At 44.5% G+C, this 15224-nt stretch overlaps 1 protein-coding gene across 1 annotated transcript in view; it reads left to right on the forward strand.

Moving 5' to 3' along the window:
* The window catches only part of AKAP9 (A-kinase anchoring protein 9), a 106766-nt gene that overhangs the window by 31623 nt on the left and 59919 nt on the right, over positions 1-15224 (forward strand). Inside the window, exons 7-17 of the mRNA XM_054160930.1 lie at positions 913-1110; positions 1849-4281; positions 4840-5053; positions 7256-7335; positions 8102-8240; positions 8643-8740; positions 9349-9439; positions 10262-10463; positions 11324-11417; positions 12898-12990; positions 14146-14514. Of these exons, the coding sequence (XP_054016905.1) occupies positions 913-1110; positions 1849-4281; positions 4840-5053; positions 7256-7335; positions 8102-8240; positions 8643-8740; positions 9349-9439; positions 10262-10463; positions 11324-11417; positions 12898-12990; positions 14146-14514 (4011 nt within the window). The remainder of the gene's footprint in view (positions 1-912; positions 1111-1848; positions 4282-4839; positions 5054-7255; positions 7336-8101; positions 8241-8642; positions 8741-9348; positions 9440-10261; positions 10464-11323; positions 11418-12897; positions 12991-14145; positions 14515-15224) is intronic.

The following is a 15224-nucleotide window of genomic DNA, read 5'->3' on the forward strand; positions in this document are numbered from 1 at the left end:
GGCAACATCTTGAGTCCTGGGTTCAGTTTTGGGGCCCTTACTCAAAGAAGGATGTTGAAGGGCTGGAACAGGTCCAGAGGAGGGCAAGGAAGCTGATGAGGGCTCTGGAGAGCAGGACTGGTGAGAAGCAGCTGAGGGACCTGGGGCTGTTTAGTCTGGAGAAGAGGAGGCTGAGGGGAAATTTCATTGCTCTCTACAGCTCCCTGAAAGGAGACTAAAGCCTGGTGGGTGTTAGTCTCCTTTCCCTGACAGGAGGAAAGGAAATGGCCTCAAGTTGCCCCAGGGGAGGTTTAGGTTGCAGATGAGAAGAAACTTCTTGACTGAAAGGGTTCTCACAGACTAGCACAGGCTGCCCAGGGAGGTGGCTGAGTGCCCATCCCTGGGAGGAGTTTCTCAGAGGCAGAGATGTGGTGCTGAGTGCCATGGTTTAGCCCCAGCCTTGGCAGAGTTAGAGAATGGTTGGGCTGGATGAGCTTGAAGGGCTTTTTCAGACAAAACTATTATGTGATTCTGTCTGTGTGGTGACAACTTAGAGTATTGCAGTAGAATATTGAGGTCTTTGTGCTGTACAAGCACTTCATAGAGCTTTTTTGAACTTCAGGTGGATTTTATTCTGAAGGTTGAGTTTTTGTTATTCAGGGTCTGATCCTGGGGACAGTCATTACAACCAGTTTATTTTACTACTTAGAAATGTTTCTGAGGCATTGCTGTCCTGTGCTCGCTCACCATAAACCAATTCAATAGTTTTAATTAGTTGGATATTTCAGTTCCTCCTGAAGTAAGTAATAGAATGTTGTGCTAGTCTTTGGGCTTGTGAGGTGGAGGAATATTGTAAAGATGACTTTTTCTGTAGCCCAAATTGGTTTGGGAAAATTTGGCTGTATTTTAGGTTTTATTCTTTTCACATTCAAGTTGCAGGCAAGTGAAGCCCTAAGGAACACCAGCCATAGCTGCACAGCTGCTGACTTACTGCAAGCCAAGCAACAGATACTTGCACATCAGCAGCAGCTGGAAGAACAAGAATGTCTGCTGAAGAACTATCACAGAAAGAATGAAGAGCTTGAAGTGCAGATTTCACATCTTCAGGACAAGATCACAGCATATGAAATGGTATGTTCCTTGCTAGAAAGATCTTTTCTCCTAATACCTTTTTTTCTTTTCATGGTTTTATAGTTGGTTTGAAACTTAAGGGGCCACAAGATTATGGGTGTGCTGCTTAGAATCCTTACAAAGAGCTTACATTTCTAAGACTGCTCCTGTCAGCTCACACTGAGGAAGCTGAGGAAGTGCAGATGTATTTACAGTGAATGATCAAATTGAGATGTTTCTTAGAGTGCCTTCATGAAAGGACATCACATTGTTAGAAAGCAGAAATTACTTGGACACACTTTTTCTGTGCTGAGGGAAGAGAACAAATTCTTTCCTCCACCTACAGTTTTTCTTATTGTTCATGGAAAAAGTCTTGAAAGTGCCTAAAAAACAGTGACATTAACAGTGTCATTAACAGTGACAAGGCATTCAGTAGTTTGCACCAAATATTACTTTTTGAAGTATCAGAGGACAACTGGAAAAAATAGAAGTGCCTTTTTCCCTTCATTTTTTACCTATCTTGGGAGTGTGAGGTGTGATGCCAGGGGCAGGGATGAGGAAGGAGGGGTTCTCACTTAGTCCATGGATAGAGAGAGCCTGTCAAAGAGGTCAGTAAATAATTGTGATCTGTTTTTCTATACAACCACTGGCCTTCTAAAGGAATGCATTGTGTTTAAATACTAAGCCTGGGAATGTTCTCACATGTTCAGATATTGAACTAAAAATAACAGCTTGGATCTGCTTGGGGGTTTTTTAAAGGATAAACAGAGAAATGAGGAAGAAGATTTGAGTAAAAGGCAAGAAAAAGAAGCATTAATTGAGGAGCTGGAAGCAAAACTTGGGGAAGAAGAAAAAAATTCATTTCAGCTTCAGGAAAAATTATCAGATGCTGCTAAATCAGTTGAAGAATTGCAAGAACAGATTTCACTGAAGGACCAGGAGATAAGTAATGTGAGAGCTGAGCTTGCCACCTACAAGCAGAAGGAAAGACAATGTTCTGAAGAAATCAAACAGCTGATGGGGACAGTGGAAGAGCTGCAGAAAAGGTGTTATAAAGACAGCCAGGCTGAAGCTGACATCGTGCAAAGAATGGAGCTGGAAACACAAAGGAGACTGGCACAGCTTCAGGCTGAACTGGATGAAGTGCATGGCCAGCAGATTGTGCAAATGAAGCAAGAATTAATTAAGCAACATGCCCTGGAAATCGAGCGGCGTCTCTCGCAGCAAAAAGCTGCACTGGAGACAGCTTCCAGTCTGTGTTTGAATGAAAGTGTCAATAAAGATCAGATGCATTCCATGAGCATCAAAATTGCTGAACTGAGTGCGAAATTGCAAGGTGCTGATAACGAAAGGGAACAAATAAAGCAAGAACTGGCACAGCAGATGGAAGCCATTTCATCAGAGAAGTCTCTTCAGCAAACCAGGATCGAAGAGCTTTTGCGAGAACTGGAATTTTCACGAGAGCAGGTTCAAAGAGCCAAGCAAACCATAGTGGATATGGAATGTAGATTAAATGAAGCTGAGAAATTCCAGTTGGTGATTGAGGATTTGAAAACTCAGCTGGCCAGTGCCTCTGAAGGTAAGAAGGAATTGGAACTAAAACACGAGGCAGAAGTCACAAATTACAAAATAAAACTGGAAATGCTAGAAAGGGAGAAGGATGCCGTGTTGGACAGGATGGCAGAATCTCAAGAAGCAGAGTTAGAGAGACTGAGAACAAAGCTTCTCTTTAGTCATGAAGAGGAACTTTCCAGACTTAAAGATGACTTGCAAAAAGAGCACATGGTGAGCATGGAAAGCCTTAAGGAGAACTTGAGTATGCACCATAAACAGCAGTTAGATGAGGTGCAAAATGAAATGAGCCAAAAGATAGAAGCCATGCGAAACGAAAGGGACAATTTGATCACAAAGCAAAATCAGCTGATACTGGAGATTTCCAGCCTCCAAGAGTCACAGCAGTCTATTGTAAATTCCAAATCTGAAGAAATGACACTTCAAATCCATGAGCTGCAGAAGGAGCTCGAAGTGCTTAGACAAGAGGAAAAAGAAAAAGGTACTCTGGAACAGGAGATTCAAGAGCTGCAGCTTAAAACTGAGTCGATGCAGGAACAAATGAAGGAGAGGGAAGACAGCCTTCAGAGAAAGTGTTCAGAACTTGAAACGCTGAATAACCTTCTGAAGGGGGAAAACACAGCTCTGGAAGAGAAATTGAAAAGTGTGTTGGTGAGCTCTGAAGAAAACATAATTTTGAACAGCAGGGTTAGCTCTGAAACAGAGAGCCTGGCCTTGCAAAAAAGGATAGAAAAGCTGTTGGCTGAAAATGAGCAACTTAAGAAGCAAAATAGTCAGCTCCAGGAGGACACTGAAAGGCAGAGGAGTGCCTTTATTTGTACTGAGAGAAAACTTGAAACTAATTATCAGGAGCTGCAGAAAGAATGTGCAAGGCTCCTGAAGGCAAAGTCAGAGTTAGAAGAGGACAAGAATAAGCAGGAGGCTGAATATAAAAGCAAACTTGAAGCTTTGAATGAAAAGCTTCACCACTTACAAAGCAGCAGACCAGTTTTATTTAAAACTAAAGCTTTTGATTCTGAAGGAAGTAAAGAAATCAAGGTGCCCAGGGCAGGCACATTTGAGGCTGGAGAAGTTATTGAGAAAGATGCAACAGAACTGATGGAGAAGCTTGAGGCTACCCAGCGTGAGAAACTGAAATTATCCCTGAGACTTTCCGATCTCTCTGAGCAGCTGAAGTCAAAGCACAGTGAAATTGGTCATTTAAATGAAAAAGTGAAATCCTTACAAGATGAGAAAGAAGAAGTTCTAGCAAAATGTAAAGAACTTGAAGTCATAGTTAGCCATGCTCAGAGGGGAAATAGGAGTGGAACTAAACCCAGGACAAAATCCTCTAAAGGAAAACCTCTGAAGACTGCTCCTCCAGCCTCTGAGAACAGAAATAAAACCCTCAGGCCAAGCAATGGCGTTGATGAAGGAATAGATGGAAGAGGAAATCTAAGTTCAGGCAAAGATACCAGTCATGAGGTAACAAAAAGGAAGGAGGTTCAGCAGATGCAGCAATCTCTTGTAGAACATTTGCATGGCATGGCAGACAGGCTGGCAGATGAAACATCAAGAGCCATTACGCAGCATGAAGATCATCATCTTCAGCAGCAAGTGGACGCATTGAAATCAGAACAGGTAGGTTGCACAATGCAGTCTAGAAAATACTTTAGCTATGGAAATCTGGAGCAGATTGCACTTGGAAATTTGCATCAAGTATTTCCTGTGAGCTGCTTTGAAGTATAGACGTGTAGTCATGTTTGTAGCAGCATGGCCAATGGCTACAGCTACAGGCTGTGGAAATGAATGGGTTTTAGGGTGCCCAGTGATAGGACAAGGAACAACAGGTATGAGTTGGAACACAGGAAGATCCACCTCAATGTGAGGAGAAACTTCTTTACTGTGAGGGTGACAGAGCCCTGGACCAGGCTGCCCAGAGAGGTTGTGGAGCCTCCTTTTCTGCAGGCTGTCAAAACCCATCCGGATGTGTTCCTGTGTGGCCTGCCATGGGTGACCCTGCTTTGGCAGGGGGGTTGGATTGGGTGACCTCTAGAGGTCCCTTTTCCCCCTACCATTGTGTGATTCTGGCCTACCTGTGCATGTTCCATTCCACACGTGATTCTTGTCAGAAATTTGCAAGGCCAGGCCATGGTTTTCTCATGTCTCACTCTGGGAAATGTCTCCTTCCATTCCAAGACTGACCTGCAGCTGCAGATGGAAGCGCAGCGCATTTGCCTGTCTCTGGTGCATTCAGCTCACATAGAGCAGGTTCGTGAGGACCTGAAGGCAGAAAAGGAGAGTGCCCTTTGCAGCCTGAAAGAGGAGCTTGTACGGAGCCACCTGCAAGAGATGAACGACCTGCAAAACATGCATCAGCTGGAGCTCCAGAGCTTGAAAACTCGGAAAGCAGGTACCTGGATCAAAGTGGTGGGGGTGAAGCTCAGCGTCTTGAAAAGAAAAGCACAAGGCTTTGCAGCTGGGCAGGAAACTGTTTGTGTAGGTTGTCTTGGTCCGGAGAGGGAAAGAGACTCAGTTCTTTTGAATATTCCTGTGTTATGAAATTAGAGGCACAAACGAGGCCAAAATTTCGACAACTAGACTATTTATTGCACAAATAAAGTGGATGGATCAGAAGGAGAGAGACAGAAGAGGGAGAGAAAAGAGGAAAGGTATTATATTACCACACCCCTCACCCCCCAATACAGTTTGAGTCTGTGGAGGAAGGGTGCTGCAGCTTTGGCTATAGAGGAGATGTTGGGTCTGTAGAGGAAGGGTGCTTCGGCTTTGGCTGTAGAGGAGAGGTCATTGCTGTTCTCTGAGCAGCCTGTTCAGCTCCATGAGTTGTAGCAGGTGGAACTTAGGACATGGAGAGAGGGTTCCTCTTGGTCTGCTTCTTCCAGGCTACATGGTGATGTCTCTGTCATTTTTTCTGCCCTGATATTGTCTCCATTTTTCTTCAGAGCAGCATTGCCCCAGGCTTTTCCTTCTCTTCTGTTTTCCTTCTCAGCGGCATTGTCCAGGTCTTTTCCTTCTTTGTTTTCCTTCTCTTGTGTTTTCCTTCCTCTGAGCCAGTAGTTGCTCAGATCTTTTATGCAGTTTTTAGGTATGTGTATTCCAGAGAGTATTGATAGCAGTGGCTTCTGTCCATTATTTCCAGGGCAGCTGCAGTCTGGTGAGCAATTTTACTTATGCACCTTCCAGAGTCGTTATCCAGTGACAACTGCCCAATACACATCAGCTATCATCTGGGCAAGCAGCAAAGGTGATTTTATCTTTGTTGAGTCACAGCAAGAGAGACAAGATTTAGTCTCTCACAAAGGTGTTGGGTGTTAGGTTGGACTTGATGATCTCTGAGGTCTTTTCCAGCCTTATTGATTCTATGACTTGAAGATCCTGAAGGTCTTTTCCAACCTGGTTAATTCTGCATTCTGTACTTTCTCCTTGTAAGTGTGCTGGAGAAGTCAAATTTTGTACCCATTACAAGTAGTCTATTATTCAGAGTACTTAGAGGGAAAAAAAGTAAAAATATTAAGAAAATATATAGAAAAAGTACTAATTATATAAAAAAGAAGAAATAATAATACGCTGAATAGAAGGAATAGTATTACAAGAAAGGAATAATGAGCATTACAGTTTCTGGTAGTATTGGGTCAGGTCAGTTCATTGTGAGGACCTGTTGAAGAGATTCACCTGTATTCCTTACTGAAAGAGTAAGCAAATGCATCAACAAAGTGTTTTGGGGCTTGTGCCATTCTCTTTTCTTTCAGTTTTTGCTCTGGATCCCAGCCCACATTAAGCTTCTTCACTGCTACTTTTTGCCTCTCAGCTTTTGTGTTGCTGTGCTGGTTTCCCCTTCCTACTTTGTCATCCCAGGGTTCACCCTCTGGTAATTTTTTGGCATGTTCTTTGCCTTCCATGGTGTTCCTGCAAAGTCTGATCTTTCCAGAGTTCACTAATGCACATTTTTCATCACTTTCAGTTCTTGAAGATCCAGTTCTGCTATAATATATGATTCTGGGATTGAACAGGAAAGAGGATTTTGGCATAGTTTTTTTTTTTCCCCTGACACTACTGGTAGAACAGTGAGTGATGGTTTTAAACTAAAGAGGAAGATGTAAACTGGGTACTAGGAATACTTTTTTTCATTTACAGTGGGAGTAGTGAAACACTGGCTCAGGCAGCCCAGGGAAGTTGTGGAAGCTCAAAACATTCCAGGTCAGATTGGATGGGGCTCTGGAGCAACCTGATCTAGTTGAAGATGTCCCAGCTCTGCAGGGATGTGGTACTGGGTGATGGGAGGGAATGGATTAGAGCTTGAGGAGAGGAGATTTAAACTGGAGATTAGGAAGAAATTCTTGACAGTGAGGTTGTGGATGCCCCCACCCTGGAGGTATTCAAGGCCAGGTTGGATGGGGCCTTGAGCAGCCTGGTCTAGTGGGAGGTGTGAGATTGGGAGTAGATGATCTTAAAGGTCTCTTCCAACCCAAACTGTGCTATGATTCCATGCCTTTCTAAGAGCTGAAGAGGCAGCCTCACTGAGGCAGGAGATCAGGCTCTTGAGCAGTTGCTTTGTATGTGTGCTAAAAGATCATCTGAATGGTCTGTGTTACAGATGATGAAGTCAAGTCTACACAAAGACTTATAGAAAAGCTGAATGAAGCTGTCACTGAGGAATGTTCTAGGCTTGCTCAGGTAAGGTGTAACAAGAAGCCTTTCTTAAAATGGAAATGTTGGGAACCAAACAATGAAGTTGTTATATTTTTCTGCTTTATTTTTAACAGGGTTTTTTTGCATGGATCTCTAACTGACAAAGTTCATCTCCAAAATGCCATTGCATAAGTTTGAGTATTTTTGTTTCCTAAACTGTTTCATGTCCTTGCGAGAAGTCACCTCTCTTTTATCTGGTCTTGATCTTCTGTCTAGTGTTTCTCTTCTATCTATTAGTTCAGAAGTATTTGTTTCTTTTCTCTACGTATCTGGCTCTAAGTTTATGATTTAACAGTGGTCTGATGTCACACATACCAATGTATGGGCACACAGGACATCACTCTCATATCTGCATTAAGATAGTAATTTCTTTCTTAACTGCAGCTTATCTTTATCAGTGACCTGGAAGAGTAGTTTGAATGCTTCCTCAGTAATTCTGCAGGTGACACCAAGGTGGGAGGCAATGTTGGTCTGCTGGAGGGCAGGAAGGCTCTGCAGAGGGACCTGGACAGGCAGGATCCATGGGCTGAGGCCAATGGAATGAGATTCAACAAGGCCAGATGCTGGGTGCTGCACCTGGGTCACAACAACCCTGTGCAAATGGTCTATGCCACCTTTTCCACCGAAGTTTAATACTCCCAGAATCCTGTTGTCCTTGCACCATTCTTCATGTTTCCTTTATGAATTGGGATTGATAAGTTAATAAACAATTCTTTCTTTATTTTTTTCCTTTGTTTCATTTGTTGTGCAGGTTTTATGTGACAATCAGAATGAACACTCTTCTGTTGCTGTAGAAGCTGGCGACAGGGAACAGGGTGTTCTCCACAGACCTGCTGCTCTGGAAGAAAAGCTGGGCATAGAATTACAGATAGACAGAGGCCAAGCTCAAGGTAATGGCACTGTACCATCATGCTGATCAAAACAAAACACTGATTTCAAGTATTTCAGCCATCAGTTGTTCAGGTGCTAATTAATGTGCCCAGATAGCTGCTTTAGAGATTTCCTCACTCTTCTGAACCACTTTTGGTTTTTCTTAGGAGCATTTTCTTGTGCTGTTTTCATTTTATTGGAAACTGATGAAGAAAGTGGTTTGCTTGTTGCTTTTGCTCTTTGTGAAGAGGCTAGCAGCTGTACCAAGAGTATCAGCTACATCAGATTTTATGACAATGCATCCCAGAATGGGCTGGGGCCTCACTCATCTCAGTAATTTGTAATGTTTATCAGTGGAGAGCTTGTGCACAAGGGTCTGCACTCAGACTGATGGTGAAATGTTTAATGTTTTTAAGATTCAGCAGGGCAACAACACATGGGTGCGCTTCTCCACAAGATTATGGAAGAGTACAGCAGACTAAAAGCACTTCAGACACAGCTGGTGAAGGACTGTAAACAGGTAAATGGAAGAAATTCTTCACCATGAGGGTGGTGAGACACTGGAACAGGTTGCCCAGGAAGATGGTAGAAGGCCTGTCTCTGGAGGTTTTTAAGGCCAGGCTGGATGCAGCTTTGAGTAACCTGATCTGGTGTGAGGTGTCCCTGCCCATGGCAGGGAGGTTGGAACTAGGTGATCTTTGTGGTCCTTTCCAACCCTATCAATTCTGTGATTTGATTTTCTTCTGTTGCATGAATTCCCTCTGGCTGAGCAAGGAGTGTGTTTGAGATTGTGTTTATGTGTCCTGGTTGAGTGGCAGAGCAAGGCAATGATTTGATAAAATGGAGAGGGCTGCTACCCAGTTCCTCTTTGGAGAGGAGGTATGGTGCTTGTGGAATCAGAGTTCTGACTTAGCAGCTTGTAGCCAGAGTCTGAGATTGACAGGCTCACCAAGCAGCTGTAGATGCATGCTTGGTCATGCAGGCTGTAAAATGAGACACCCTCTTAGACTGATTACACTCTGATGCATTGGCCACCAACCTTTTCTCACACATTTGTAGTGACACAGAATACTTTTTGCATTATCTAGACAAATTGTTGTCATTTGTGTTTACTTGATTCTTTTTTAGATCAAAGGACCATGTCTGTCTTCTTCAGAAAGAAGGAAAGAGGAGGAACCTCTCCATCTGGAAACCAGACCCCCTTCACAGGGTCCAATGGGTAAAAAAGGGGCACGTGGCTTTGTAAATGGTTGTGTGTTGAGAAAGAGAGAGCAATGACTTCAGACCTCAGCTGATTCATAGCTTGCCACTACTTGAAGCACATAAGATATTTTGGAGGAGTCACAACATGGTACCCTGATTTTCCGAAATCTCTCTGCTATTCTGTGAGACTGTTCTGGTTTAGTCTTCTCCAGTTTCATAGAATCACAGAATGGTAGAGTCAGAAGGGACCTCTGGAGGTCATCAAGTCCTGCCCCCTATTAGGGCAGGGTCACCTAGAGAAGGTCACATAGGAACATGCCCAGGTGGGTTTGGAATGTCTCCAGAGATGGAGCCTCCACCACCCCTCTGAGCAGCCTGCTCCAGGGCTCCAGCTCCCTTACATTACAGAAGTTCCTCCTCATGTTCAGATGAACTTCTGATGGTCCAGTTTGTGCCCCTTACCCTTTGTCCTGTCCCTGGGCACCACAGAACAAAGCTTGCTCCCATCCTCCTGCCACCCACCCTTGAACTATTGATCAGTGTTGATGAGATTCATCCCTCAGGCTGCTCTTCTCCAGGCTAAACAGCTGCAGGTCTTTCAGTCTTTCCCCATCCCGAAGATGTTTCAGGCCTCTCAGCAGCTTTGCAGCCCTTTGTTTCCCAGAGTCAAAGTTCTGTTACCCATATCAGATACAGTTGTGCAAAATGAGTAATAATTATTTGGGATGAAAAAGAAATTAATGTCATATCAGAAGAGATTCTTGGTGACAGTGGTTGCTGATACCTCAGGAGAGAGTTCATTGATGCTAATGCAAGGTTTTCCCTTCCCTACACATAGACCCTAAGATTCAAGAATACTGCTCGAAGGAGATAGGGAACCTTAAAACACAACTTGAGGAACAACATGCTCAAGACCTAGAACACCTCCGGTCCTATTTCCAGCAGCAGCTGAAAGAAGTTGAAGCGAGGTACACTACAGAGATTGTCCATCTGCAGACTAAGCTTCAGGGTGCTGGGAGATCCTCTGAACACCACCACAGGTATTCATCAGTTCTTTGATCATAGAATCACAGAATGGGTTGGGTTGGAAGGGACCTTCAAAGTCACAAAGTTCCAACCCCCCTGCCGTGGGCACCTCCCACTAGCCCAGATGGCTGCTCAAGGCCTCATCCAACTGGGCCTTGAACACTTCCAGGGAGGGGGCATTCACAAGCTCCCTGGGCAACCTGTTCCAGTGTCTCCCCACCCTCGCTGTCAAGAATTTCTTCCTCATCTCCAGTCTCAATCTCCCCTCTTCCATCTCAAAGCCATTGCAACTCATCCTGTCACTCCCAGCCTTTGTCAAAAGTCCCTTCCCAGCTCTCCTGTAGCCCCTTCAGGTACTGGAAAGCTGCTCTAAGGTTTTCCCAGAGCCCTTTCCCCTTTGTCTTGCAGTTTTGTGCTCTGTACAAGAAACAGTGGTTCAGATAACATGTAAAGCTCCATGTTTTACTCACAACCCTTTTTTTCCTATGTTATTTTGTTCCTTCAAGAGCTGTTGCTGCGAAGAAATGGCATAAATGTTGCATATGAAGCAGGGCAACACTGAGAACTTATTACATTTTTAGAATTAGTAAAGGAAAAGAAATAGTGAGGTCTTTAGCAAAGCAGTTGATAAAGTATGTTGCAGTTAGAGGAGCTGATCTTTGGAAAGCACAGGAATGAGAAAGTCAAATTATTACATGGATGGTGTGGGCAAAGGTGTGTTCTGAAAAAAATGTGTATAGTTACTGATCTTTGAGTATAGAAGGTCTGAGTATATTCATGGAATGTCTATTTGAATGGAGAAAAAGTAGTCTATATTGCCACAGTGAGTTTTATTTGTCTTTATTTCCCCTCTGCTTCTATTTTACCTTTTTAGAGTATCCACGGATTCAGAAATAAAGCTGAAAGAAGTCCTCAGGAAAGTGAAGCGCCCTGAAAAACTTCAGCAAAGACCAGAGGACGCACTGGAGGTACGTGAGCCAGCTGGGAGATAGCAGAGACATCTTCAGTGCCATTTAGTGGCTTTTGAACTTGGAGTGTGGGCTAATATTGGATAGGATTAATGACGACCAATTCCCCTCTTAATGCTAGGCCATACCATTACACAGCCCACCTTAGGGGCAAGAGGTACAAATGTCACTGAAAGCATCTCTGGAAATGAGGAGCAGTGGAAGTTGCTTTATTGATCCTGGGTTTAAATTCTTCCTTTTTAATTTTTTTCCTTGAAACAACATTTGGATGGGGCTGCTTCTTCCTGAATTGGAAGGAAAACAGCCTTCAGAGTCCAGGATTTCCTTGAGTCTTTAAGCATTGTGACTTTTCTTTGATCCAGGCTGGGAGGGGAATGGCTGGAGAGCAAAGCTGAGGAGAAAGGACTTGGGGGTGCTGGGTGAGGAGCAGCTCACCAGGAGCCAGGAATGTGAGCTGGCAGCCCAGAAACCAACCCTGTGCCGGGCTGCATCCAAAGCAGCATGGGCAGCAGGAGCAGGGAGGGGATTCTGCCCCTCTGGTCTGCTGAGACCCCACCTGGAGTCCTGTGTCCAGCTCTGGAGCCCCCAACACAGGATGGATATGGAACTGAGAGCACAGGTCCAGAGGACGCCACCAATATGATCAGGGGGCTGAAGAACTTCTGTTGTGGGAACAGGCTGAGAGTTGGGACTGTTCAGCCTAGAGAAGAGAAGGTTCCATGGAGACCTTAGAATAGACTTCCAGGACTGGAAGGGGGCTGCAGGAGAGCTGGAGAAGTACCTTTGACAAAGACATGGAGTGATAGGATGAGGGGTGGTGGTTTCAGACTGGAAGAAGCCAGATTGAGATGAGCCATGAGGAAGCACTTCTTGCCCATGAGGATGGTGAGGCACTGGAACAGGCTGCCCAGGGTAGTTGTGGGGGCTCCAAGCCTGGAAGTGTTCAAAGGCAGGCTGGACGGATCCTTGAGCAACCTGGTCTAGCCCCTCTAGGCATGGATGCTGGAACTAGATGATCGTGAAGGTTCCTTCCAATCCAAACAATTCCATGGTTCTGTCAATGTGTAATTTAAGTGACATTATGGTACTTTTGAAGTGTAGATGCAATGGTTTTGGAGAAATTTTGAAGAAGTAATCCCAAAGAAATCAAATGCATATGGACAAGACCCTGGAGTTCCCCCCACCCTACTACTTCACTTTGAATAACAGTGATGTTGGTTTGTTCTGTGATCCTTTATGTTCTCATCTGTTTTCTCTGTATTGGACAACTTAAATGGTGCTGGAAAAAGAAGTGTTGAAACTCAGATTTTGATTTTGAAGCAGAACCAAGGCAAAGGATTTTACCCACTTCTGTGGTACAAAATGATGTGGTTTGCATGCAATGAAGATAACCTAACTGAGGAAAATACCTGTCAGAATGAAACTCTTAATGAAATCAAGGCACACCTACTTGGGCTGAGATTCTCTGGGTTTCTTACAGCTTGGTGGCGAAATGGAAATGCAGAAGGATCTGGATGTTGTTCAGCTGCTGGAAAAACAATACCAAGAAAGATTAGAAGAAGAAATAGCAAAGGTATTGTATTTAATTTGTTACTCTAAAATACGTTTTCATGCTGTAGTTTTCATTTCTCGTTTCTGACACTATAGGGAGTTGCAGTGGTGGTGTTTTGCTTTGCAGCTTCAAACAAAGTAGACAACAAGCAACCATATTGACACAAGAATTTATGTAGAAACTGGAGGCTTCAAGAGTGCAGTTCTTGCTACTTTGGGTTTCAAAGCTGATCAGCTGAAAAAATGTCACACTATTTTCTGGTCATATTTAATCATGTATTTTCACCAAGGCCAAGTGCTGGGTCCTCTACTTGCAGCACAACAACCCAATGAAGGCTACAGGATTGGGGCAGAGTGGCTGCAAACTGCACAGTAGAGAAAGTACTGGGTGACAGCAGCTGAAAATGAGCCAGGGTGTGCCCAGGTGGCCAAGAAGCCCACCAGCAGCCTGGCCTGGATCAGCAATGGTGTGGCCAGCAGGAGCGCAGCAGGGAGGGAGGCCCTGGGCACACTTTGAGAACTGGCTTCAGACATTGAGATGCTGGAGCAGGCCCAGAGAAGGGCAAGGAAGATGGGGCTGGTGAGGAGCAGCTAAGGGACCTGGGGCTGTTTAGTCGGGCTGAGGGGAGACCTCATTGCTCTCTACAGCTTCTTGCAAGGAGGCTGGAGCCAGGTGGGGGTTGGTCTCTTCTGTCTAGGAGCAAGTGATGGAACAAGAGGAAGTGGCCTCAAGTTACACCAGGGAAGGTTTAGGTTGGGCATGAGAAGAAAATTCTTAACTGAAAGGGTACTCGAAGCCTGGCACAGGCTGCCCAGGGAGGTGGCTGAATGCCCATCCCTGGAGGTGTTTCCCAGAGGCAGACATATGGTGCTGAGTACCATGGTTTAGCCCCAGCCTTGGCAGAGTTAGAGAATGGCTGGACTGGATGATCTGAAAGGGCTTTTCCAACCAACACCATTCAGTGATTCTATGAAACCCAGCATCTCTGTATTATAAGATGTGGCTGTTGATCAGATGGACAAGATGTCTCTGTCCTCTGCCTTCCTGTTTCCCTCTGCAAGAATAAGCACTCAAAGTTCAGAACTGTGATTCTGTTTCTGGTGGTTAGCAGTGAGGTTTCTTCAGTGACCAGTGATGCTGTGGAGCATGAACTAACACTGACTTCTGTGTGTTCAGGTGATTGTGTCCATGAGCGTAGCATTTGCCAAGCAGACTGAAATGTCAAGAATTGCTGGGCAGAAGGAAGAAGCAGCACAAACAGAGACTGGACATCAGCAAGGAATGTGTGTTGAAACTAGCAAGCAGTGTAGCAATGAAGAGCTTGAGAGCCCTCTGAGAACATCAACAGGAAAAGGCAATGAGCAAGAAGAGCTAAAATCACTCTGCAAGGAACTCAGTGAAGAGTCTGGTGAGATCAGCTCACTTGGAGACCAGCCTCACTCTAACAGCAAGCCTGATTTGGTGTTGGGACAGGCCTCAAGTGAATCAGTGGTTTCTGAAGACCTTCTTTCCCTTGTCAAAGGGCTTCCAGTGGAAGAGACACTGGTGAGTGTTAAAAAACCCTCCAAACTAGTGGTGTGTAACACTACATCTCAACCTTTCCAGTGTATTCACAGTTCATTTCAAGGAGAAAACTGCAAAGAAAAAACCTAAGATGAAAATTCCACTTAAATATTTCCCTTTCCCTTCCAAACCAGTGACAACCTCAGACCTAAATCTGTGCTGCTTTGCTGTGTTCTGCCTGACTATTGCAGCATTATGCTGTGCTGTGAGGAAAGGAGTATGGCTACCTCACAACCATTCCATGTCATGGAAAAAGCTGTATTGCAGGAAAGAAATTGGATAAGGACTTCTTGTAAACTAGGTTATATTCTGATGGTTGTACAAAGAATAGATTGAGAGTAGCAGTTACAAACTTTGAGTCCTCAGTGATGAAGGAACTGAGGCTGGTGAGACACTGGAACAGGTTGCCCAAGGATGTGGTAGAAGCCCCATCCCTGTAGATTTTTCAGGCCAGGCTGGATGTGACTCTGAGCAACCTGATCTAGAGTGAGTCACCCCTGCCCATGGCAGGGGGGCTGGAACTAGGTGATCCTTGAGGTTCCTTCTGACCCTGACAATTCTGTGATTCTAAGTAAGATTTAGAAGACACCTTTAGCATTTCACAGGCTTGGAGCAAGGGTAAGGTGAGTAAATATGGTAATAAACAGCCAAAATTGTGACTGCACAATTTCATCCTAAAATACATTTTATGT

The sequence above is a fragment of the Dryobates pubescens genome, chromosome 4 (genome assembly GCF_014839835.1).
Source record: "Dryobates pubescens isolate bDryPub1 chromosome 4, bDryPub1.pri, whole genome shotgun sequence".
Classification (NCBI taxonomy): domain Eukaryota; kingdom Metazoa; phylum Chordata; class Aves; order Piciformes; family Picidae; genus Dryobates; species Dryobates pubescens.